The sequence below is a fragment of the Lepisma saccharinum genome, chromosome 15, assembly GCF_977018435.1.
Source record: "Lepisma saccharinum chromosome 15, izLepSacc3.1, whole genome shotgun sequence".
NCBI lineage: Eukaryota > Metazoa > Arthropoda > Insecta > Zygentoma > Lepismatidae > Lepisma > Lepisma saccharinum.
Window position 1 is genome coordinate 2,615,018 of NC_139243.1, and position 24,062 is coordinate 2,639,079.

The 24,062-nt window shown below is 37.0% G+C and overlaps 1 protein-coding gene across 5 annotated transcripts in view; it reads left to right on the forward strand.

Moving 5' to 3' along the window:
• PICK1 (protein interacting with PRKCA 1) overlaps positions 1-24,062 on the forward strand; it is a 63,660-nt gene that overhangs the window by 15,723 nt on the left and 23,875 nt on the right. For 3 of the 5 annotated variants that reach the window (XM_083136306.1, XM_083136308.1, XM_083136307.1), the window contains 2 exons: positions 14,371-14,482; positions 18,515-18,643. In XM_083136306.1, the coding sequence (XP_082992432.1) occupies positions 14,371-14,482; positions 18,515-18,643 (241 nt within the window). Of the gene's footprint in view, positions 1-9,057; positions 9,142-14,370; positions 14,483-18,514; positions 18,644-24,062 lie in introns of all 5 variants that reach the window. The other 2 variants (XM_083136304.1, XM_083136305.1) reach the window with 1 other exon arrangement.

Sequence of the window (24,062 nt, forward strand, 5' to 3'; positions counted from 1 at the left end):
AACTCACTACCACTCGATACTGAATGAGTTTGGTGATTTTTTAAAGAATTCTCTACCACTCGATACTGAATGAGTGTGGTGATTTTTTAAAGAACTCACTACCACTCGATACTGAATGAGTTTGGTGAGTTTTTAAAAACTCACTACCACTCGATACTGAATGAGTGTGGTGATTTTTAAAGAACTCACTACCACTCTATACTGAATGAGTTTGGTGATTTTTTAAAGAATTCTCTACCACTCGATACTGAATGAGTTTGGTGATTTTTTAAAGAACTCGCTACCACTCGATACTGAATGAGTTTTGTGATTTTTTAAAGAAGTCACTACCACTCGATACTGAATGAGTGTGGTGATTTTTTAATGAATTCTCTACCACTCGATACTGAATGAGTGGTGATTTTTTAAAGAACTCACTACCACTCGATACTGAATGAGTGTGGTGATTTTTTAAAAACTCACTACCACTCGATACTGAATGAGTGTGGTGATTTTTTAAAGAACTCACTACCACTCAATACTGAATGAGTTTTGTGATTTTTTAAAGAATTCTCTACCCCTCGATACTGAATGAGTGTGGTGATTTTTTAAAGAACTCACTACCACTCGATACTGAATGAGTGTGGTGATTTTTAAAGAATTCTCTACCACTTGATACTGAATTTGTGTGGTGATTTTTTAAAGAACTCACTACCACTCGATACTGATTGAGTTTGGTGATTTTTAAAAACTCACTACCACTCGATACTGAATGAGTGTGGTGATTTTTTAAAGAACTCACTACCACTCGATACTGAATGAGTGGTGATTTTTTAAAGAACTCACTACCACTCGATACTGAATGAGTTTGGTGATTTTTTAAAGAACTCACTACCACTCGATACTGATTGAGTTTGGTGATTTTTAAAAACTCACTACCACTCGATACTGAATGAGTGTGGTGATTTTTTAAAGAACTCACTACCACTCGATACTGAATGAGTGGTGATTTTTTAAAGAACTCACTACCACTCGATACTGAATGAGTTTGGTGATTTTTTAAAGAACTCACTACCACTCGATACTTACTGAATGAGTTTGGACGATTTTTTAATGAACTAACTATTTCCAATTTTTAAGCATTAATATTGGTGTAGACTGGCTAAGTGTGATGTCACCAGTGTCAGTATCCTGGATGTATCTTTCCAAACGAACTTTCATGCATCGAAATCCCTATGCTTTGGTCAAACTTAACTCGAGGGTGTGACTTTTCTTACAGTGAGCATGGGTGTTTTTTGTGAATGTCCCTTCATCATATCATCACTGATCCTCTTCTTCGCATTTAGACAAAAGTGTCAGAAATGCGAAGTAAAATCAATCAAATCAATAAATAAAAATCAAATCCCAGCCTGGGTATGAGCATTTCTTTATGAATGTTTTCTGCCATTTTAAAGTCATATAAAATTAAAATCTTCATCATGATGTGTTCAGTATGTACATTTCTGTCTGTCTCCTCCTGTGCATATGTGTGGTATCACCTTGTAATCAAGGATTACCGGATTCGATACCCAGTGGAGGCACATTTGCACAGTGATTCGGATCACACTTTAGGTCCAATCCCGATAAGCTTATCTGTGCATAAAGTGGACAATTCAAACCATTCAATATATATGCAATATATATATATATACACACACAGGTCATCTCATAAGTAATAGCGCAAACTGACACAGGGGAAAGTACACGATAATAGAAGCAAAAAAGTCTCCATAAACATGGGTCTGCAAATGAGTTTTCGAGATAATCGCGAATGTATGGTTACAAGCCGCCACTGACTTCATTGTTTGTAAACGTCGTCCTAGTTGGTAAAATGCTAAGAATACAGTAGACAGTCTCGTTTGCATACCCATGTTTACTGAGACTTTTTTGCTTCTATTATCGTGTACTTTCACCTGAGTCAGTTTGCGCTATTACTATGTGTGTGTGTGTGTGTGTGTGAATGATGTGACAAAGCAGACAGTTCAAATAAAGTTTTGTTGTAAAATACTTATTTTTGGCACTACAATTCATGATTTAATAATATATATAACCTGGAAATGAATTATTTTTATTAGATTTAGACAGTATGAATTTTTAAATACAAAGCCAAGGTTCAGAATGATTTAGTTTATTTAGAACTTCATATTATTCACTTCTTTTCTTCATGGGATAAAGGGAACTACCGGTAACTATATGTGTGCAAACACCAAGTGCAGTAGATTTATTTATATTGATTTTTTCTTTGTTTTCCTGACTAAAATTCTTCGCATATACTTTTGTCTTCAATATATTTGATTATAATACTGTATGACCTTATCTGTTTATGCAGATGTTTTTTCATACACATAGTTTGTACACCTTGTATTGTAGTTTCCGCACTTCACAATGTATCTCTACATGCACTACTGCATGTGATTATTTGGTGTCTTTTTTTCTCTTTAGGTGCCTGACACCCGTTTTCTTTAGCTGTAATTTTTTTATGTGTAACCTTTTTCCCTAGATGTAATCATATGCACAGTGTTTGAGTATTTATTTAAAACATTTGTATATTTCAACCTTTCTAATTAATTTTTTGTAGATACTGTTTTCGAGGCTGGTTTTACCAGTGCAGAAAGTAGTTTTTTAAGAACACAGGTAAAATATTGAACAGTGGAAATGCAAAGATTAATGAACAGTTTTATCAGTATTAGGCAAAATTGTCAGTTCTGGTAATCGATATGTCCATAAATAGTCTGTAGCTTATTATGCAATTCTCCCTTTTTGCTATTGTTTTTATGAATGTATAAGTATAATCAAAGTTATTAAAAATACATTTGTAGCTTCTTTATCTAAGACAATCATTGTCATACTTAATTAGGGATCATTAGAGTTCGTCACAATTGGTAAAGTATTTTTTTTGATACCAGTAAATTGTTAATAACTTCATAGCTATAGTGTCCAGCAATACGGGCAGCAACAACATGACACATCCATATTAATGATATTTACCATACATAACAGAAAGAATTAACTAACTATTCAAGAAAGTATGTTGTGTGCATAAAACAGAAAGTTTAGTCCTCTTAAAATTAAAAGTTTCTATAGCTCTTCTAGTAAATGTTGTTTCCACAGGCAGTAATTTATTTTATTATAAAACATAAACTAACGTAACGTTTCAACCTTCTAGCAAGGTCTTCTTCAGACTCTGTATCAAGTACAAAAGTACTTTTGTAGTTTTGTTAGTTTATGTTTTATAATAAAATAAATTACTGCCTTGGTCAGCATATTTAGTTTTTCATAATCATGGAAACAAGGCTTAATGGAGTTATAATTGTTTCCACAGTGTTATCTTTTTCATGAGTTTTCATAAATAGTTTTATGCCTGGTAAAACTTACCTCAAGGTAATTTTATGGACTTATTTCTAATATTTCTTATTGTGTTATAAATAACAGACTTGCATCATTTACTAACTCCTTTGTGTTAAATTGTATATTAGTGTGGTTATTGTTTGTGTAATTTTATCCTTAAATTTTTGCTTGGGTTTGAATATTTTGTAATTTTTAAACGTACTCTTAACTCTGTAACAGGAGGAGGCAGTAAAATTAGTGTGAAATAATATCATTGTGTAAATTGTAGGCAGGATAGCATTTTTTGTTATTGTAAATTAGCTGTAAATGAATTATTTGTGTTGGCTAAGAGAAAATGTGCATGCAATATGACAAGTCAGTGTGAATAGAAGTTACTAAAGAAGGTGTTTGGCAAAACTTTTAGGGTATCTATAAAATATTTCCATGTTTTACAGTCCATTACAACTTTTTAAGTATGAAACTCACTGCAATTATTTTGTTTATTGTTGACTTTGTACAGTCAGAGTTTCTGCCACTAGCAGTGCTGTGTTTCCTGCTTAATTAAAGATGGTTTTGTTACGAAGATGACTATTTTATCTTCTATACCAATCCCATTACCCGGTGGAAGCACATAGTGGTTCGGATCCCACTTTAAAAACTGTAGGCCTAGTCCTAGTTAGCATATCTGCATAAATCAATCTTATTTACCTTATTTCAAACCAGAGGTTGCCTAATTCCCTATGCCATTGAGCTATTCCCTACATTTGAAAATGCATTTCAAGCTACCAAGGTTGACTGGGTTTTTTAATGTAAAAACGTGCCTGCGCTTTTGTTTTGGGGTGGGGGACCAGGTAGTGGTTAAAAGTCCAAGTACTTCTTCATGAACCAACAACCACTAATAAGTTACAAAGAAATGTTATTATCCCTTCTCGAAATATTGACCAGCTTGCCTGCTAAATAAAATTATTCCTTCCGGAAATATTGACCAGGCTGCTTGCTATGTAAAATTATTCCTTCTGGAAATATTGACAGCTGCCTGCTATGTAAAATTATTTCTTCTAGAAATATTGACAGAGCTGCTTGCTATGAAAATTATTCCTTCTGAAAATTTTGACAGAGCTGCATTCTATGTAAAATTATTCCTCCTGAAAATTTTGACAGCTGCCTGCTATGTAAAATTATTCCTTCTGGAAATATTGACCGAGCTGCCTGCTATGTAAAATTATTCCTTCTGGAAATATTGACCAAGCTGCCTGCTATTTAAAATTGTTCCTTCTGGAAATATTGACCAAGCTGCCTGCTATTTAAAATTATTCCTTCTGGAAATATTGACCATGCTGCCTGCTATTTAAAATTATTCCTTCTGGAAATATTGACCGAGCTGCCTGCTATGTAAAATTATTCCTTCTGAAAATTTTGACCGAGCTGCCTACTATGTAAAATTATTCATTGACCAGGTTGCCTGCTTTGTTAAATTATTCCTTCTGGCAATATTGACCATGCTGTCTGCTACGTAAAATTGTTCCTTCTGGAAATATTGACCGGGCTGCCTGCTATTTAAAATTATTCCTTCTGGAAATATTGACTGAGCTGCCTGCTATGTAAAATTATTCCTTCTGGAAATATTGACCAAGCTGCCTGCTATGTAAAATTATTCCTTCTGGAAATATTGACCAAGCTGCCTGCTATGTAAAATTATTCCTTCTGGAAATATTGACCGATCTGCTTGCTATGTAAGAAATATTGGAGGGTGCAGTTGACATGAAGACATGGTATAATGTGCAGAAGTTTTCATCTGATTGCTGTCTGCACCTGTAGTGTGCAAGCAAACGTTCATGAGCCACTGAACCTGTAGATTGTAACTGACAATTTGGTGATCGCTGATGTAAATATTCCCTGAACAGTGACTGAAGATTTTGTTTCTGTAGGTCTCTCAGGACACTGCGTTTACCCTCCAATAGGCACCATCTTAAGAAACTCTGGAACTGGATTGAATCATCCACAAAATGAAAAGGAATGTAAGATTTGTATTTGAAACGTTCATCATTTATAGACTAACTTTATTTTAATTTTGCAAGGAAAACATTAGAAGGAAAATAAAAAGGTTCCACAGTATAATTAATTCATTCTCGTGACACTACTTCACAGTAGAAATTATTGCCATAAGGAATTTTAGTTTTTCATTAATGTTCATATCTAGTTACTATATGTTGTAACATTAGAGAATTCTGGTAGCGTACAAACAAGAGGGGTCCCGGATTTGAGTCATGCCTTCGGCATGATACGGTAGTATAATTGCCGTGATTGTAAACATCAAAGTTGGAAAAAAATGTGTAATGCAAGTGTTTGAAACTCTGACCCAATAGTCAAGCTTTTAGTATTTGGCTATAATCATCCCTTTACTATAGGGTTCCATCACAGACCATTTCCCTGTACTATATTGTTTTTTTTCTGCATTTTCTACTTTTTCCTAAGTTATCTCTTTATATAAAACTAACAATAACCAAGTACAATTTGGGGCTAATGGTTCTACCTTGTTTGTTTGCTTTTTGTCTATTTTCTATTGTAATTATTTCTTGTTGCTTTTTGTCTATTTTGTATTGGAGTTATTTCTTGTTGCTTTTCTGATTCTCAGGGTTAATTGAATGGCTCGGGTGTAAAACATGGTAAGTTACATTCTGGTAATGTCTGAGTTCGTTAAGAAAAATGGTTATTAGAAGCTACACTGTATATAAATTGTTTTCGTGTTGTCTTTACCAATTTCAGAAGGCTTCACTGAGTCCATGCAAATTGTATAACAGGGCAATTTCACTCGAAAATTGAAGGATGGTACATTTTACTTTGTAACTTAAAAATTACCAAAATGTCACTTACCATGTTTTACACCCGACCCCTTCAATTATGACAATGAGGATGGATGAAATAGTTGAATAAATGCAATAAAACATCCAAACTCGAGTTTCACAGAGCATTTTAACATTCTAGGTTTTGATCCTTTTTTGCTGTCTTTTATTTACTTAAACTAGTCCTAAAAATAGTGCACAAAATTGACATTGATGAGGTAAATTTGATAGAACACAAAAACAAGTCGAATTGAATTTAATTCCTATTAGTTTTTCAACAGTTTAAAATTATTTGGTCTAGTTTCAAAAGTTGGAAAAGTTTGTATTGGAACTATACTAATCTATTCATGGTGGTTGCGGTAAACGCGGTTTAAAATTACTTACGTGAAATTTAGAAGATTTCGTACTTCCGCGTTGCACAATTTAATGGTTCAATCCTATTAATTTCGAAGATCCACTGTCTTCATTCACAAAAGGGTACGGCGTATCTCCGCTTCAAACGCCGTACCCTTTTGTGAATGAAGACAGTGGATCTTCGAAATTAATAGGATTGAACCATTAAATTGTGCAACGCGGAAGTACGAAATCTTCTAAATTTTACGTAAGTAATATACTAATCTAATCTTGTTTTGTAATCAGATTATTTGAAGCTGGCACTTAGGGAAATTTTGGTCATAAAATTTTGGTGGAAAATTAATAGAAATTTGTGTATCGGGCTGTACAGGCAATTTAATTTGGTTTCATTTGATTTTTGTTATTTAGCGTATTTTTTCTGCCGTTTCTAATTTTTCTTTTCCACTTTCTTGTGACAAGTAAATTAAATTGATATCACTCACGATGTCCCAAACAGACATGAACAAATGAATATAGTCTGGGACCATAGGGTAAAAATTTTAGTCCCGTATGCTCCTTCGTGAAGAAAGCAAGAGACTACTTTTAGTGTGTTTCTAGATGTGTCAGAATACCAGAATGCTTTGGGGCCACTTTCACAATGGCGTGGTTTCAAAATGGCAGCTTCAGCTTTCATAAAATGTGCCATGTCTTGGATCTCCCTGCTCCAATTTTGATCATCTTTTTTTTAAATGGTAGATACTTTAATACTCCTTAATTTTGATTATTACAAATTTTCACGTATTGTCAATAGTTTTTCAGTAAAATGTGAAAAAAATATTTTTCTCATATTCTTTCTTCGAGAATCTATTGTAGCTGTCTGTCATTCAATGTTATGCATTTATTCTTACTGAATTTTTCATATTCATATCGTACATTTCTCTGCCAAGGATAATGTAATGGAAATTTACAATATTTATTTGAAAAACGCAAGAGGAGATATTGAAATTTATACATATGAAAAACTCTGTAGTAACATCTGTGTTGTAACAGACAATTTGGATCTCTTCATGGACCGTTTATACAAAGCGAGGGACCTTATACATATAATATTTGTTTTTTTGTGTGAATATAATAATACATTGTCTCCTTTTCACACTAGAGTCTCTTCTTCATCATCATCCATGAAAAATCCAATAAGAATAAATGCATAACATTGAATGACAGACAGCTACAATAGATTCTCGAAGAAAGAATATGAGAAAAATATTTTCCACATTTTACTGAAAAACTATTGACAATAAAAAATTTGTAATAATCAAAATTAAGGAGTATTAAATTATCCACCATTTAAAAAAAAGATGAACAAAATTGGAGCAGGGAGATCCGAGATATAGCACATTTTATGAAAGCTGAAGCTGCCATTTTGAAACGACGCCATTGTGAAAGTGGCACCAAAGCATTCTGGTATTCTGACACATCTAGAAACACATTAAAAGTAGTCCCTTCTTTCTTCACGAAGGAGCATACGGAATACCCTATGGTCCCTGACTAATAGTCGACTGAAGCTTTAGCCCAAGTATGAATGTTTTTCATGTGATATTTGAGAGATTTGTCCCATTCTTGTTACAAAATATTCGCACCCTCTCTATCTGTCCTTCCTGGTAGCCTTTCCAATCACCTGATATCTGTTAATACAGGGTGTATCAGAAGTGATAGTGCAAACTGAAATCATTTAAAGTACACGATAGTAGCAAGAAAGTCTCAGTAAACATGAGGTCACAAATGAACCATTTGCGAGATAATTGCGAATGCATGGTTACAATCTACCACTGACTTGATTGTCTGTACATATCGTACACTTGTCTCCTTGCACACACTGAGGTTTCTTTGTTTAAAACTGAGCACTGCCGAACATGTAACATACTGTACAATACAATAGTCCTTGGTAATAAAAGTAACAGTAATATCTAGTGAGGTGAACCTTTTAAATTCTGTGATTGTTCACTAATTAGAATGGTGGCACCTCACACGCGAAAAGCATACGACGTGCAGAGTCAAGTCAGTACAGATCATATCCATACATTTGCAATTATCTCACAAACAATGTGTACAAAAATCAGGACAGCGGTGGATCGTAACCATACATTTGCAATTATCTCGCAAATGGTTTGTTTGTGATCCCATGTTTACAGAGCTTTTTTTGCTACTATCGTGCAATTTTCACAGTTTCAGTTTGCACTATCACTTCTGGTACACCCTGTATATTGGTATCAGTCTTAGTTCTGCCCCAATTATAAATTATAATCAAGCGGATCTTTTACCTGGTGAAGGTTTATCAGTAATAAATCAGAATCCATCTTCATATCCACACGTAAAATAATTCTCCAGGTGAAATTTTTATTTAGAAAATCAGTTCAACAATTGAAGCCCCTCCTGTTACATCTGTTTGAAACTGTTTCTTCTCCTGTGTCAGTAATACCTTAGCATGTCTGTTTTTGCTGTTGTTTCTTTGTGCTTTCCAACATTCTTCCGAAAGAAGGGAACTAAATGAAGAGGAAGCATTAAACGATGAACTGTGCTCGGAAAGGGTACCTCTGCATATGTCCTATGAAAACAAAATGTAAGTGTTGACATGCTCTGCATCCTTGTTTCTTTTCTGTCGTTACTTTTAAAAACCTTTGCTTGCTGTATTGTTGCTATTGTGAGAGAATTTCAATTATTAATAGTTAAATGATTAACACACACTCACCTTAACTTAATAACTAATTACAATAATTTCACTTGGAGCTTATAGCAAGATTAATTATGAAGTTATAAAAGTTTGGTTTTAAAGTTTCAATTTGGTGACCAAGTTCATTGACTTAACGATCTTACTGCTCAAGATCCCAGGTTTGGGTCCCAGGCTCAATATGGACAATTCATTTTGCTTCTATTTCATCCAATCATCATTCAACCTCATTGTCATGATCAACCTAGAGGAAATACTTAAATGATGAAAGTTTCAATTGTGCTTGTTCATGTAGTACAACTATACCTCTTGCAATGCAAGTTTAGACCTGTCATTAACATGCAGTCCTTTCATTACAAGTCACAATACTCTGCATTACCGTGGCATTACCATGGTGAAGAGAGAGGTTTTAACTGTATAAACAAAATGGGTAAGTGGGGGATCAAATTTATGGAAATTTCACTACAGGGAGGTCACAAAGTGGGCATACCTCCCCTGTATTTTCAACACTACGATGGCTATGGTTGAATGCTTGATATGAACACATACCTGATGGTTTAAGTGTCCGGAACATCGGTATGGAGACTGTCTTTTTCGTAGCATGGCCGAACTCTGCGCCATATTGTGACACACTTCGCGATGCATGTGTGAATAAGACCTTTTTCTGAGCGGTGACGTTCCCCTCAATATGTTCTGAAGGGCTTCCAAGAAGTCCCACAGGTGGTTAATCAATGACACAGGTATGTGTTCATATCAAGTAATCAGACTATTACCATCTTAGTGTCGAAAATAAAGGGGGGGGGTATGCCCATTTTGTGACCACCCTGTATAAAGGTGTTGCCTGCACAAGAAATTTCAAACTACAGGGTAAGGAAAAAAAGAATGCACAACTTTACACAGTTATTATGAAATAACTATTTACGACAGAAAATTAACTAAGACATCAATATAGAGAAAAACTGAAAGTTTCATTCCCACTTGGCGTCAGTGGCGAAGCGTGACATTTTTACGTAGTCATCGCAAGACTTGCCAAACGTCAAGGTCAATCTTTCAACCGTGGAGGGGGAGGGGGGGATTTCTACATTGATAATGATGATCACAGTGTTCGTACAGACGTGTGAAGTAGAGATGGCCAAATTCATTTTCTTCTACGTTGTATTTGATCATAAAATAAGGAAGACTAAACTTTCTTAAATTCTACCTGAAAAATGGAAAAAATGTTAAACATCTCTCTCCGAAATCTGGGTAGTAAAATTTCCGAATCGAGATTTTAAATTTTCCGGAATCCTGATGTTGACCATCCCTGGTGTGAAAGTAAGATATGTTAGGGAAAAGGTTCTGTCTAAGTATGTATGTCTTGTCACCTCGAGAACAAAAATCTTGATCACTTTTTCACTTTTGTCATTCGTAAGCATAGTAAACACAAAACAACATTGAGTGTTTTGTAAAGTAAGAACATTATTTTCAGAAAACGATATTTGAACCTCAGGATCAAAAGAAAGAAAATAAATGAAAAGGAGAAATACTGTGTAGGAAATACAATGGATCCAGAACTGTTCCCCCCCACCCCTCTAGCTCTTTCTAGCCCTAACCGTGGGGAAATTTATGCTTTTGCTTACTTATGATGTCACTGAAAGTCTGCCGTGTTTGTAAACAAGGGGGCTGAAAAAAGGCCTCTTATGACCAGACCTTCAAGAGCGGGGGAAAAGCGGTCGAAGGAACTTGGATTTGCAGACCTGCTGCGATGAGTTGGCCCGCCTGACGCCATTTCACTCAACAGGAAATGTAGCGGGATGGCTGGGCACGGGGGTAGAACTGGGCTCTCCTTTCGATTCGCTAAACTTAGCGAATCTCTTGCATATTTCTAGCTGTTTCATGGCATCGAGTGACTAATTTCACTCAAATATGCGAGTATTCTGACTTATTTTTTACTTCTGTAAAATATTTAAAAGCAATTTTTTTATTATTTTGCTTTGTCATTGCCGCATCTCCTGATGACCGGATGCTTCGCCTCTGCTTGGCGTACCTATGCTGCTTTGCCAGTGCTCTGCCAGGATTGCTAGTGTGGCAAAGTGGGAAGTGCTGAGCAGTCTAGTCTAGAAGCTTATACGCTCAGAATTGTTTTATGCTTGTGCGCATTTGACATCGAAAGGAAGCAAGTGAGATTTTTTGGAAATAAAAATAATTTCCATTAAATCTCTGTAGTCAATTTGGTCTCGAGTCATTTGCATGTCTTAAAAGTCTGTCCTTGTGTGTGTGTGGTTTTGTGTGTTCACCAGATTGCATAAATATGTAAAAACCAGTATTTTTTTGCACTATTTTTTGCATAGCTATTTCTAGCAGTCAAATTTTACTCCTTTTCATCTGGAGTGATAACATATTCTTCACGGTAATATACTAAATGTTATGTATGAACATGATATTTTGGCAATCCAATAAATTTAGCACTCCACAACAACATCTTTCAAACAATTACTGCAATAATCAACTTTTGCAAAAGACAACACTCAATTGTGGAAGTGATTCACAATCAAATTAGTGATACAGTACCAAAGGTGCTGTTTTGTTGTATTTTTGCATGCACCTAGATCAAAGCAAACATTAATTTTTTGTTAAACTACTTTTGTACCTCACTAAATGTATGGTTAGGTAACGACTGAAGGTAACATGTTCAAGCCACAACCTGGGCAAGGGTGTTTACTTGTAATACAACATCAGTTTCGCCTAATCATTGTTCATCCTCATCATCACAGCTTAAGGAAGCAGGAAAGTGATGTAAGAATGAGAAAAGTACAAATCGATTTTTTTAATTTTTTTTTTTTGCATTTATGAAATTTTAAGTGTCTTAGGTAAAGATATGTTTAATTTACAAAACATTGAACAGTCGTAGAAAATTGCTACTGTATATGAGATCGTGGCAATTGTTTTAATTCGGCACTGTTGACACAGTATTGTTACATATAACTTTTGAACTTAAACGTTTACATAGCCAGATCTGTTAAGTAATGAGAACAGAAAACTGAATTCTTGCATGCTATTTATTCTTGTACTTGGATGTTTTGTGCCATATTGCTGATTCTGTGCTCTGAAAATTCCAGAAATCAAGGTATTAGATATATATTTATAATTTATAAGTACCCTGTTTCTGTATATCCTTAAAGCACCCAGAGTTTTTATGTTGGAAGACCAACTGGCCAGTCTAGCACATTGAGTCTCATAATCTTTCCATTAGAGATCCAAGTTTGAGTACTCACAATTAAGAGAAGTGAACCTTTATTTTTTTCTATCCATTCATCCCTAGATTTCAATTAGCCTAGAGAAGCCGAAAAGCAATGTAAATTAGAAAAATACAATTCAAGAAATTGCCAAAGGAAGGTATCTGGAAATGTGGGTATAAGAAAGAAAAATTAAATGTAAATGAAGGCAGTTTTATGTTTTTGTTAGTATGTCAGTTGTGTGCTCTTTTAAATTACTTTTGTGTCCGTATAACCAGCATACATATTTTTTTCCTTATTACTTTATCATGTTTGTTCTTACATATGTAAAGTTTCATGATAAGGGCTCCAATGGAAAGTGGACATATTTTACGGACAGTAGTTATCTTTGTTGTATTTTGATTAGTCTTCAATGCAGCACACCAAGATACCACCGAAGTTGAATATTGAGAATGCTTTAAGTTTGAGTCCTGATTGTCCCATGGCTGTTCTACTTTGCTTGTTTGCTCATCTTTTCATCTAATCATCATTCATGCACATTGTTGTGATTAATTTAAAAAGATAGGCATGTAATTATGCTATAAGGGTTGCCCGAATGAAAGCATTGTAGCTTAACTACGCAGAGCTTTGTGTGACGGCACAGTGTGTTGTTTACATGTGCAGAAGCACATGCCACCACTTCGACCCAGCCACAAAATGGATAAGTATGGAATGAATGGAGGCATCCGAACTCACCACACCCAAAAAGGGCTCATTCCTCCATCAGAGTTGGAAAAGTGATGCTCACTTTTTCCTTCGACAAGACGGGCCCATTGCTTTTGGATTGGCTGGACGCAGGTGGGACTATCAACACAACCACATACTGCACTACCCTAAACAAACTGAAATCGGCCTTCAAGAGTAAGCGAGCTCGCATGTTGTCAAATGGGGTTCTTTTGTTGCACAACAACGCACGCCCTCATGTTGCACAGGTACGCCGTGATCTGCTGCGGTGTTTCCGCTGGGAAGTCCTCGACCATCCTCCCTACAGCCCCGATCTCTCACCCTGCGACTACCACATCTTCGGGCCACTAAAAACATCTGAAGGACCACCGGTTGGCCAACGATGCCGAGGTCTGTGACGCCGTTGAAGATTGGTTCCGCAATCAATCACGGGTGTTTCTCGCTCAGGGTATCCATACCCTTGTGACGTGCTGGGACTCTTGCTTGAACAGACAAGGTGACTATGTGTAGAGGATATGTCACCCATGGGTCACTTTCACTTCCTGCATGTTCATATATTCCAACCAATAAATCATTACAGAAAGAAACTAAGAGTCGCTTTCATTTGAGCAACCCTTATACAAACACTTCATTAACAGTGGTAGGTTGGAGGAAATGTCCAGTTATGGCTTGTGTTATGGACTTAACCTGCCAATGTTCATCTTGAAGTTTTCCAGTATTGAATCGTGAAGAGATTATCTTGGGTTATGGACCATGTGAATTGTGGAGCGAGGTTCCCAGCAGGGAAAGCACCAGAAAACTTAGAGCATGTAGGCAGGTGGTAGCAATTGGTAAATTAGGTTGAGCAGGTATGTTTTTCTCTGTTTTCTCTATGTCTTGATATTTATATGATGCTGTAGAAACCTTTAAATTATTTATCTCCCCTCATCTCTGTATTTTTTTCCAGAGTGACTTAAGAATTACTGTTATAACGAGTCATGCCCTTGACTTGTTTCTGCTGGAGGATCATTTCATAGGTGGAAACACTGGCAACAGTGCAGTACAAAGCAAGAGATGGAAAAAAATATGTTAAGAGCATGGCACATACTCATGTCTGTTTTAATATATTTTTTTATTCGTCGCTATCCTCACACTGGTATTCAAATGATTATATCACAGTCCTAATATGACCCTTTTTTTTCAGGGGGATGACAGTCACTTCAGGCAATGTGACTATAAAGAAAGACACCACTAATTTAATCGGAATCAGCATAGGAGGTGGTGCACCACTCTGCCCCTGTTTGTATATTGTTCAGGTAGGTTGCAATATCCATAATAAACATATTCTTGAATATGATAGCAGGAAAATTGTTCAAATAGCAGGGAAAAGATCTGCTTTTGTAACCAGTGGCGTAGCAAGGGGTGGGTGAAGTGGGTGACTGCCCGGGGTCTCGTGCATGAAGGGGCCTCACGTCGCATGGAGTTGATAAGAAATATGTAATCAATAGAAGTGAGAAAAATAGATGGAAAAGGCTAATTTTTTCAGGCAATAAAATTAAAAGATTCTGTTTTTGCCTTAAATTCTAGTGTAACGTTATAATTTCAATGAATGCGTCAAATCGGAGACGTGACATACAGACGGGGCACAAAAAAAATTATTGTCGTATTTCTCATGTAAAACACTTATGCAAAAATTTTATGTGAGTCCTTCGATATTTTGTTATGCCATGGTTTGTGACATTTGACATGTCATAAAAAAAATATCGAAGGACGCACATAAAATTTTTGCGTAAGTGTTTCACATCAGAAATACGACAATATTTTTTTGTGACCCGTCTGTATGTTGCGCATCCAAATTGATGTATATTCATTGAAATTATAACAAACTAGAATTTAAAAATGTTTTCCTTTTGTTTCCTAATTTAAAATAATATAGGTTACATTTACAGATTTGTAGTTTGCATTTCTGATTTTTTAAAATAAGTTTAACATTTTTAAGAATGGGTCAGTTATGTCTTAATGCCTGAAGAACATCTTTAAAAACATATTATTAGCCTACTATTACTTTCATTAAAGAAAATTCCATTAGCGTGTTGCAAGAATATACCTCTGCAAAGTGTAAATTTCTCTGTGGCATAAATATAATTTTTGACAGTTTTTTAGTATTACTATTAATATTTAAATATGATAATTTGCTGACATATCCTTGAAGATTTTCTGTCGATTCACATTGAGATTTCAAATTTAATGAACGGATGAGGGCTTCACATTCTAATCTCGCCCAGGGCCTTGCGATATATGTTGCTACGCCACTGTTTGTAACAATAAATAAATAATTGAACTGAAGTGGATCCCACCAATATTGATTCTTGAACATTGCACCAGTTTTTCGGATTGGTTCATCTACAAATGCTTGTTTATTTTCTGAAAAGTGTAAAATTTGTTTACCCTTTAGTCTATTATCAGTTTTACAATTGTATGAATTTTTTGTTTCAAATTTGCAATCATTACGAAAAAGGCAGCTTTAGAAATACAGTGGTACTTTTCACTTTGTACTGAAATGTTGAAAATCAACAACTTGCTCATCACCAGCAAAAAGCCACTTTTAGCCGTTGCACGTGCCAGCATACTATGTGCCAAGTTATCAATCACATTGCCTGATCCATCAAGCTCTACCAGGAATCTGTTTGTTGACAGTATGTACGTGGGTTGTTCAATATATAAGTTTCCATATGCTGTAAAAAAAAATATTTTTGAGATACATTAGAAAATTATACATACATGTGTGGGAGGATCCTTCCTCACTTCCCCACATAATCCCCATAGAGATTCAGGCATTTGTCCCACCGTTGCACTTATTTGTCCATACCCTTTGCAAGAAAATCAGGGCTCTGGCTATTGAGCCCTATTCTCACATTCCGCTTCACTTCTTCATCTGTTTCGAAACGGTAACCTTGCAATTCAGACTTTAACACCGGAAAAAGATGGAAATCACTCGGCGCTAAATCGGGGCTGTATGGAGGGTGGGGCAGCCGTTCCCACCCCAATTCTTCAATTTTGTGATGTGTTTGCATTGCTGAGTGGGGGCGAGCGTTATCGTCAAGAAGAATGACATCAGCTGACAGGAGACTTTGTTGCTTATGTCGAATTGCATTTTTCAGTTTATCCAATCTTTGACAATAACGGTCAGCATTAATTGTTCTTCCTTGTTCCAAACAGTCCATAAGCAGAACGCTCTTAGCATACATGCTTCTCAACTCCTTATGACGCGAGCCCGCTTTTCCCGAACAAGCATTGACTTTTTGCCCTTGAGCGCATGCGCCTTCACGTCTGATAACGAATCGATTGTTGTTCCTTGTAGACGAAGGATGGAGCTTGTCAACCATGTGCTTCTTTTTAATGGCATTGCTTTATACAATATTTTATAGCACAGGGAAACTTATATATTGAACGTCCCTCGTATTTACCAGTAATGAAATCAACCAAACTTGTTCTCTCTTTCTCCCCCCCTCTCTCATCTGTCCCCCATTGGTAAAAAGAAGAAAAAGGAGAGAGAGGAAGAAAGAGGATGGGAAGAGAGAAGAGAGAGAAAAGGAGTAGACAATATAGAGATAGAACATGAAGTAGTTTCTTGCCCCTATGGAGACAAGGGGGTCAGTAGCTTGACCTGAAACAGTAAGGTTGTTTTAAAAAAATGCTACAAGTTTCCAAATTTTGAGAAATTACATCGGTTTAGAATTTCTTCAAGACCATTCAAGTCAATCTTCATATGGTTAGCTTTCAGTCTTGTCTAGATATCTGCAACAGTTTTGTGAGGTGTAAGCGAACCTCCCTTCCACATAGTACATCCCCGTAACTACAATGTTGCAGGGCAATGAAGCTCTGGCATCTGGATCTACACTCTGTATCATTTTGTGTAGGACTGTGTATTGTCCAGTGTTTTGTCCTTATATGTGCAGAGTGCTCCTTTGGAGCCTCAGCTTTCGGAGTTTTTAGTCCTCAGAGACGTGTTAATTTTAGTTTTGGTAAGACTCCATATAATATTAAAGGTGTACATAGCGTAACTGCTGATTGCCACAAAGATTTTTATTTCAATCATCAATCAAAAGCAACTTTTGTGACACCGTAAGTCTATTTTGTGTGTATATATAGACAATGAAATGGAATACGTGCTCCCAAAAGCTGAGAAATGATTTGGTATTCTATTTTTTGCATATGATCCATGTGAGCATTATGTACATCTGCAGAATAATGTACAAAATATTAATCATGTTAAACAGTCATTATCATTAAACTGTAAATAAACATGGCAACTGATATTTTGTAAACTTTCATTAAAAAATCGCCAATATTCAGCTACAAAGACTAAAAATATAAGTTACAATTATATAGTACACCTATAATGTTTTATTTTCAATGAAAGAAAAGTTACTGAATTTATTGTAGTTTCATTAACACACTCAACAGAGATTTCCATAGTAGGTTCATACATACAGTATCAGAATCAGAAAAATATATATTGACATATATATGCTTTAATCAAATTGTTCAAATATTTTACAGGGCCGTTCGCAAGAAGAAATCTTCCTACATAAAAAAAACATATATACAGGGTGACAATTAATGAACTATATGAAATAAAACGGAAATTAGTGACAAACCACGTAGTACACAAACTGTATTGCACATGTAAACGGCACTACAGACATTCGGATTTAGGTTATGACATGTTCGATATGTCTGCCATCTCTGGCGATGATGTGGGGCAGACGAACAGCAAACTCCTGCATGACCTCCTGAATGGCAGTTTTCAGCTCGGCAATGGTTTTGGGGTTATTTCTGTACACCTTGTCCTTAACATAGCCCCCTTCCAGTGGCCTCTGGGTATCCCAGAGCCAGAATGCGGTCCCCAAAATACTCCTCCAGGACATTTTCACTTGCAAATGGTCGACATCAACACGTTGCGTGCGCATACGCATACGAATTCCCATCATGCCCTGTGGCCAGCCACGCAGTTTGGATGTCATCACACAAACCGTTCAGAAATTATGACGGTTTTATTTCATATAGTTCATTAATTGTCACCCTGTATATATTTGGTGCCAAAAATCATGAATCCATTTTAAGTGTGTTTTTTTAAAAAAATCAAAAAATCAATTGATTTCATGATTTTTGTACACCCTGATGCTGATGCACCTAAATATTTTTATTTTGTGGCATCGTAAGACAATGAAATGGAACATGTGCTCCCAAAAGTTGAGATGTGAGTTGGTGTTCTGTGTTTTTTTATATACGATCCATGTCAACATTATGTAGACACTGATTTCACGATTAACTATCTGTTCTAGGTGTTCGACAACACTCCAGCTGCCAAGGATGGAACCCTTCAGAGTGGAGACGAGTTGATTGGGGTGAATGCAACTTCAGTCAAAGGCAAGACGAAGGTTGAGGTTGCCAAAATGATTCAAAGTTGCAAGGTACGTATCTGATAAATTTAATTTTAAAAGAAATAATTAAAGCTGCACATTGCTTGCACTCTCCATCTACAATATGTAGACATTTCAACCCCCAGAAACCATGGGTAGGTTAAGTTACAATCAGGCACTTAGAACATAGGCAGAAGCTCCTGAAGAATCGTTTCCGATAGTCACAATGTGAGCTTATTGTAACCAGCAGGCACAACTTGTGACTCTTTATTCATCATGACAAGTGCATCAACATGAACAATTCGTGCTGCCCTCCATGGCAGAGTGGTTATCTACTCTACAATGCCAGGGGTTCCAGTTTTGAATCCCGGTCTTGGCATGGATATTCTATGTGTGCCCCTTCATCAATTTCATCATATCATCGCTCATCCTCATCTTTCTGATTAGCCAAAATTGAGAGAAATGCAAAGTAAAACAAACCAAATCAATTAATCAAATGAACAATTGGTAAGAATTTAAATTAGCACCGAGCCCATACCACTTTGATTGATTGATTTGCTTTATTTTAGGGATGGGCCGATATGAAATTTTGTCCGATACCAATAAAGTACCGATATAAAATTTACCGATACCGATAACCGATATTCTACCGATCCGATATAAAATTAGAAATGGTCCTTCAAGAACCTGAAAGGTTCATTGACCTCCTTAATAAATTGTTACAAGGTGACTGCAGTGCAAAAGAAGTTGCATATTTAGACATTTACTTTTTTAGAAAGTAGAGCATGGAGGTTATGCATAAAAATTACAACAAACTGGCAGAATTTTGCACTAATTTATCAGATATTTATTGATATATCGGATCGGTAAAATAATCGGTAATTTTACTGATAAACTGATACACCGATATGCCTATATCGGCCGATACGATAGAGTACCGATTAATCGGTCCCATCCCTACTTTATTTTACTTCGCTTTTTGTTCCACTTTTGGGTAATTTGCGAAGATGGGCATGAGTGATGATATGATGAGTGGACACTCACAAACATCCACGCCCAGGCCGGGATTCGAAGTCGGGTCCCCTGGCTTCGTAGCATGATGTGCTAACCACTCCGCCACAGGGGCCAGCCCATAGCACTTTGAACTGATAGTGGGATGGATGTAAGGGTAACTTCGTGGAGGTCACCCAAAAGTCAACCTCATTTCCACGTAGCACCCCTGGTATGGTGTAAGTCCTCATTGGAACGCCAGTTCGGTATCTTGGACACAACTTGAGAGGAAGCCGACCGGGCGAGTATCTGGTTTCGAGCCAGCACCTGTTTTTCTGAGAAGCACTTTTGTCACTTTTACCTGCAGTGTTTAGACATCCAACACGAACTGCGATGATGTTACACTCCCAAGGTCTTCACATTGTATTAAGAAAAATGGCACAACACAACAACACAACCTAGCGAAGATATCCGCAACATCACGTTATGAAATCTCTACAGAAACTGAATTGGCACCATCTCAGTTACTCCACGTGGACTTGACAAGTATGGTCAGTTCCTTAAATGGACGCTATTGGTGGAAAGGTTTGAGGGGAGGATATTCTGGGCTCCACGCGGACTTGACTTTAGGGAAACTGATCTTTCGGAACATTCTTTAACCTTTTGAGTCCCAAGGCCATTTTCACATGTAAGCCTCTCGGTCCCGAGCCAATTTTGAGCAAAATGCAGAGTTTCAATTAAATGAGTGTAGATCGGAGACTAATTGCCCTAGAGAGATGAGTGATATACCGTTGTACGCGGAATGAACCAGAGATTCGGACTATATGAAATTAATGCAAATTCGGCGTATATGTGGTGGAGGGGGGAGGGGGCTAACTCAAAATTCCAAAATTTCAGGAAAAAAAATTTGGTTCCCCCACCCCCGCCCTCAAGGAAAAAGTACATGACAGTGTCGACATGCACATGGAAATGATCGCTGACATGTAAGGAGCACAAAAATATTTGCATTATTATCATATGACCAATGTAACTTGAGTTGTACCCCCAAAAGGAATGGTCGGCATGCCACTGATTCAAGCTTCAAAATGCAGCGGTACCTTGAAATTACTTTAGCTCAGAGACTATTTGCCCTGGAGATATAAACGATATACCGTTGTACGCAGAATGAATCACAGATTCAGATGATATATAATTTATGCACATTCGGCGTACATATGGAGGGGGAAAGGGGGGAAATTCCCTAAAAAATAATTTTCTTTAAAAAAATTGTTGTCCCCCCCCCCGAAAAAAATGTCAAAATGCACAAAATGCAAAATTTATGCAAATTTGGTGTATATATGGAGGGGGAAGGGAGAAAACCCCCAAAAATTATTTTAAAAAATTGTCACTTCACCCAAAAAATGTCCTCGCACTTGGGCACAAAACGACACCTACGCACAACATTCACGGACGAAAAGCTAGAACGCAGTGAAAAATGAACGCCGATTCTTGCAGCTGCTTGACATTCTATTTTTAGACAATGCAGGGTAACCTATGTTCAACCTTGTGGAACACTTGTGCTCACAAACAAAGGTTTCCTTCAGCGCGCTTCAAAATTCCATTCTCACAACGCAAATTCAACAACCGGTCTTCCCCCTCCCCCCACCCCCCTGCTTGCGCCCTCACGGAAAACATTTTGACATCGGATACTGATAAACAAGCTTCCTTCGAATGCAGTTAACAGGAGGGAGTGAAATGCATTGCTTTAGAACAACAACAAAGTCCGTCTTCCTTTGTCGGCAAAAATTTGACCTTGAAAAGAGACTCAAAAGAGAAGTCCCTTCCCCCGCCCTTTCCCCTCCATTTTCATGAAGACAAAAAAGAAATGCAAAAAAACATTTCTGTTAAATACATGTGTTAGGAACAATATAAAAAAAAATCGAAATTCTAGCCAAAAATAGAAAAGTTATAACGTAAAAACTACGACCTTGACACAGCGTCTCGATCGAGATACTTGGGACCGTGAGGCTTACTTTTGGGTATCTCGATCGAGATACTTGGGACACAAAAGGTTAAAGTAAAGTAGCATTCCAGTGAGGACTGGGTCTTTAACTGCTATGTGCAGGTCAACAAGGCTCTACCGTATCATGCCGAAGGCATGACTTGAATCCGGGACCCCGGGCGCCATAGTCCGATAGTCTAATTATTTCATAAAAAGGGCCCGAGTATGAAATAAGCTGGAAAGAGCTTCTTTCAAGCAAATGCCACCTGCGATCTTCAGCGGATGTAAAAAACCGCTGATACGAATTCTTCCGGAATCGCAGGAAAGATACTGCAAACACAGCTTTACGCTGAAAGCACCGTTATTGAGAGACACGGTCTCTCAACGGCCGAAGTTCGAATTTCGTTTGAATAGCTCGGGAGAATATTTCTCCGCCCAGTCGGTATCTGAAATCTATCGCGTGCACAGTTAGTGCCTCAGAATTATACAAGTTGTTGAACTAAGAAAGTTATGGCATGAATAGTTGTTACTGAACGTTACAAAAGGAGTTACAGCGAGGAGTAGTACAATATCGGAAAGGAGTTTTATTTCAGGAGAGTTCATCAGAGTTTCATCAACAAACCAGCGAGTCGATCGTCACTTCCAGATCTACAGGTAACGAACGTCCCTCTATCCTTATCTTTCATTCTCTCACACCCTTGCCAGACCAGTCAATTGTAGTGTTTAAAGTTAATCGTGAGTGTAGTTCTTATTTCACGGGGCTAGCCCCCTTGCTTGGTTAAGTGTAGACGTAGCTTTTCAGAGTTATACCCCCTCTTACGATACACCTCTCGCAGCCAAATAACTTCGAATATCAGGCTTCACATAGCCTATCTACGATCCCTTAATATAAACGATCGGGACTTTATACGTATTTACGCCATAACTTTCTTAGTTCATGATACGCTGTGCCCCTTCACAGCCTCAACTTTTAACATGTATTGATATTACCGTATTTATGCATGTATAGTGCACGTGCGTGTATAATGTGCACCCTGGTTTTTGATGGTTAAAAGTGACAAAAAAATATATCTCGTATATAATGCGCAGTAAATCGACAAAAAAATATATCTCGTATATTCATTCATTCATTGTTTTCTGCCTAATTGGCAGGTTTTTCACTGCAATCTCCAGCTTTCCCTGTTCTCTGCCTTACGCTTCGTAATAGCATACGACCCAGTTAATTTAATATCATCCATAAGCTGATATCTCTTTCTTCCACGGACTTTTCTTCCTTCAACCATTCCCTCCAAGGCATCTCTTAGCAGGCAGTTTCTTCTTAGACAGTGTCCTAACCAGTTTCTTTTCCTCTTCTTGATGGTCTCCAGTATAGATCTTTTTTCACCAACTCTTTTCAGTACGGCTTCGTTTCTTACTTTGTCCATCCATTTTACACGCTCCATTTTTCGCCATGTCCACATTTCAAAAGCTTTGAGTTGTTTCTCTTCATTTCTTCTCAACGTCCAGGTTTCTGCACCATATAGTGCTACACTCCACACAAAACATTTCACTAATCTCTTCCTTAGACCTATGTCCATGGGTCCACAAAAAACATTTTATCTTCTATTGAAAGCTTCTTTTGCTATTACGATTCTCATTTTCACTTCTTGGTTGCAGCTCATGTCACTGCTTATAGTGCATCCGAGGTACTTGAAGCTATCCACTTGCTGGATTCTTTCACTGTTTGCTCTCACATTAATATTCCTTGGTTTCCGTCCTATAACCATTGCCTTTGTCTTCTTTACATTAATCTTCATCCCATACTGCTCACAGCTGCTGTTTAACTCTTCTAACATACTATTTATGGTTATTTCATCCTCAGCGAATAATGCCATGTCATCAGCAAAACTTATGCAGTTTATTCTTCTTCCTCCTAATTTGACACCTCCTGTGCCCTGGAAACAAGTTTTCACTATATCTTCTAAATAAATATTAAACAAAGTAGGCGATAGGCAGCATCCTTGTCGTACTCCTCTTCCAATTTCACAGCCTTCTGTCATTTCGTCTCCTGTTCTCACTTTAACTCGTTGATTCATGTATAAGTTGCTTAGAAGTCTTCTCTCTTTCCAAGCTACACCAATTTTCTTCAGAATTTCTAAAAGTTTAACCCAATTCACTCTATCAAAGGCTTTCTCCAGGTCTACAAATACTACAAACACCTCCTTTCCTTTCTCTAAATATCTTTCCCCAATGGTCCTCAGTAAACCAGTTGCATCCCTTGTACCTCTTCCTTTCCTGAAACCAAACTGTTCTTCCTCTAACTCGCCACTGACCTTCGAGTATAGGCGTCTGTTCAGAATTCTTAGAAGAATTTTTGCCGAGTGAGATATCAAACTGATTGTCCTGTACTCAGAACATTTTCTGGCATTGCTTTTCTTCTGCAGAGGTACCAAAACAGTCTCCGTGAAATCTTGTGGCCAATCCCCTGTCTCATAGATTTCATTGCATAAGTGCAGTATT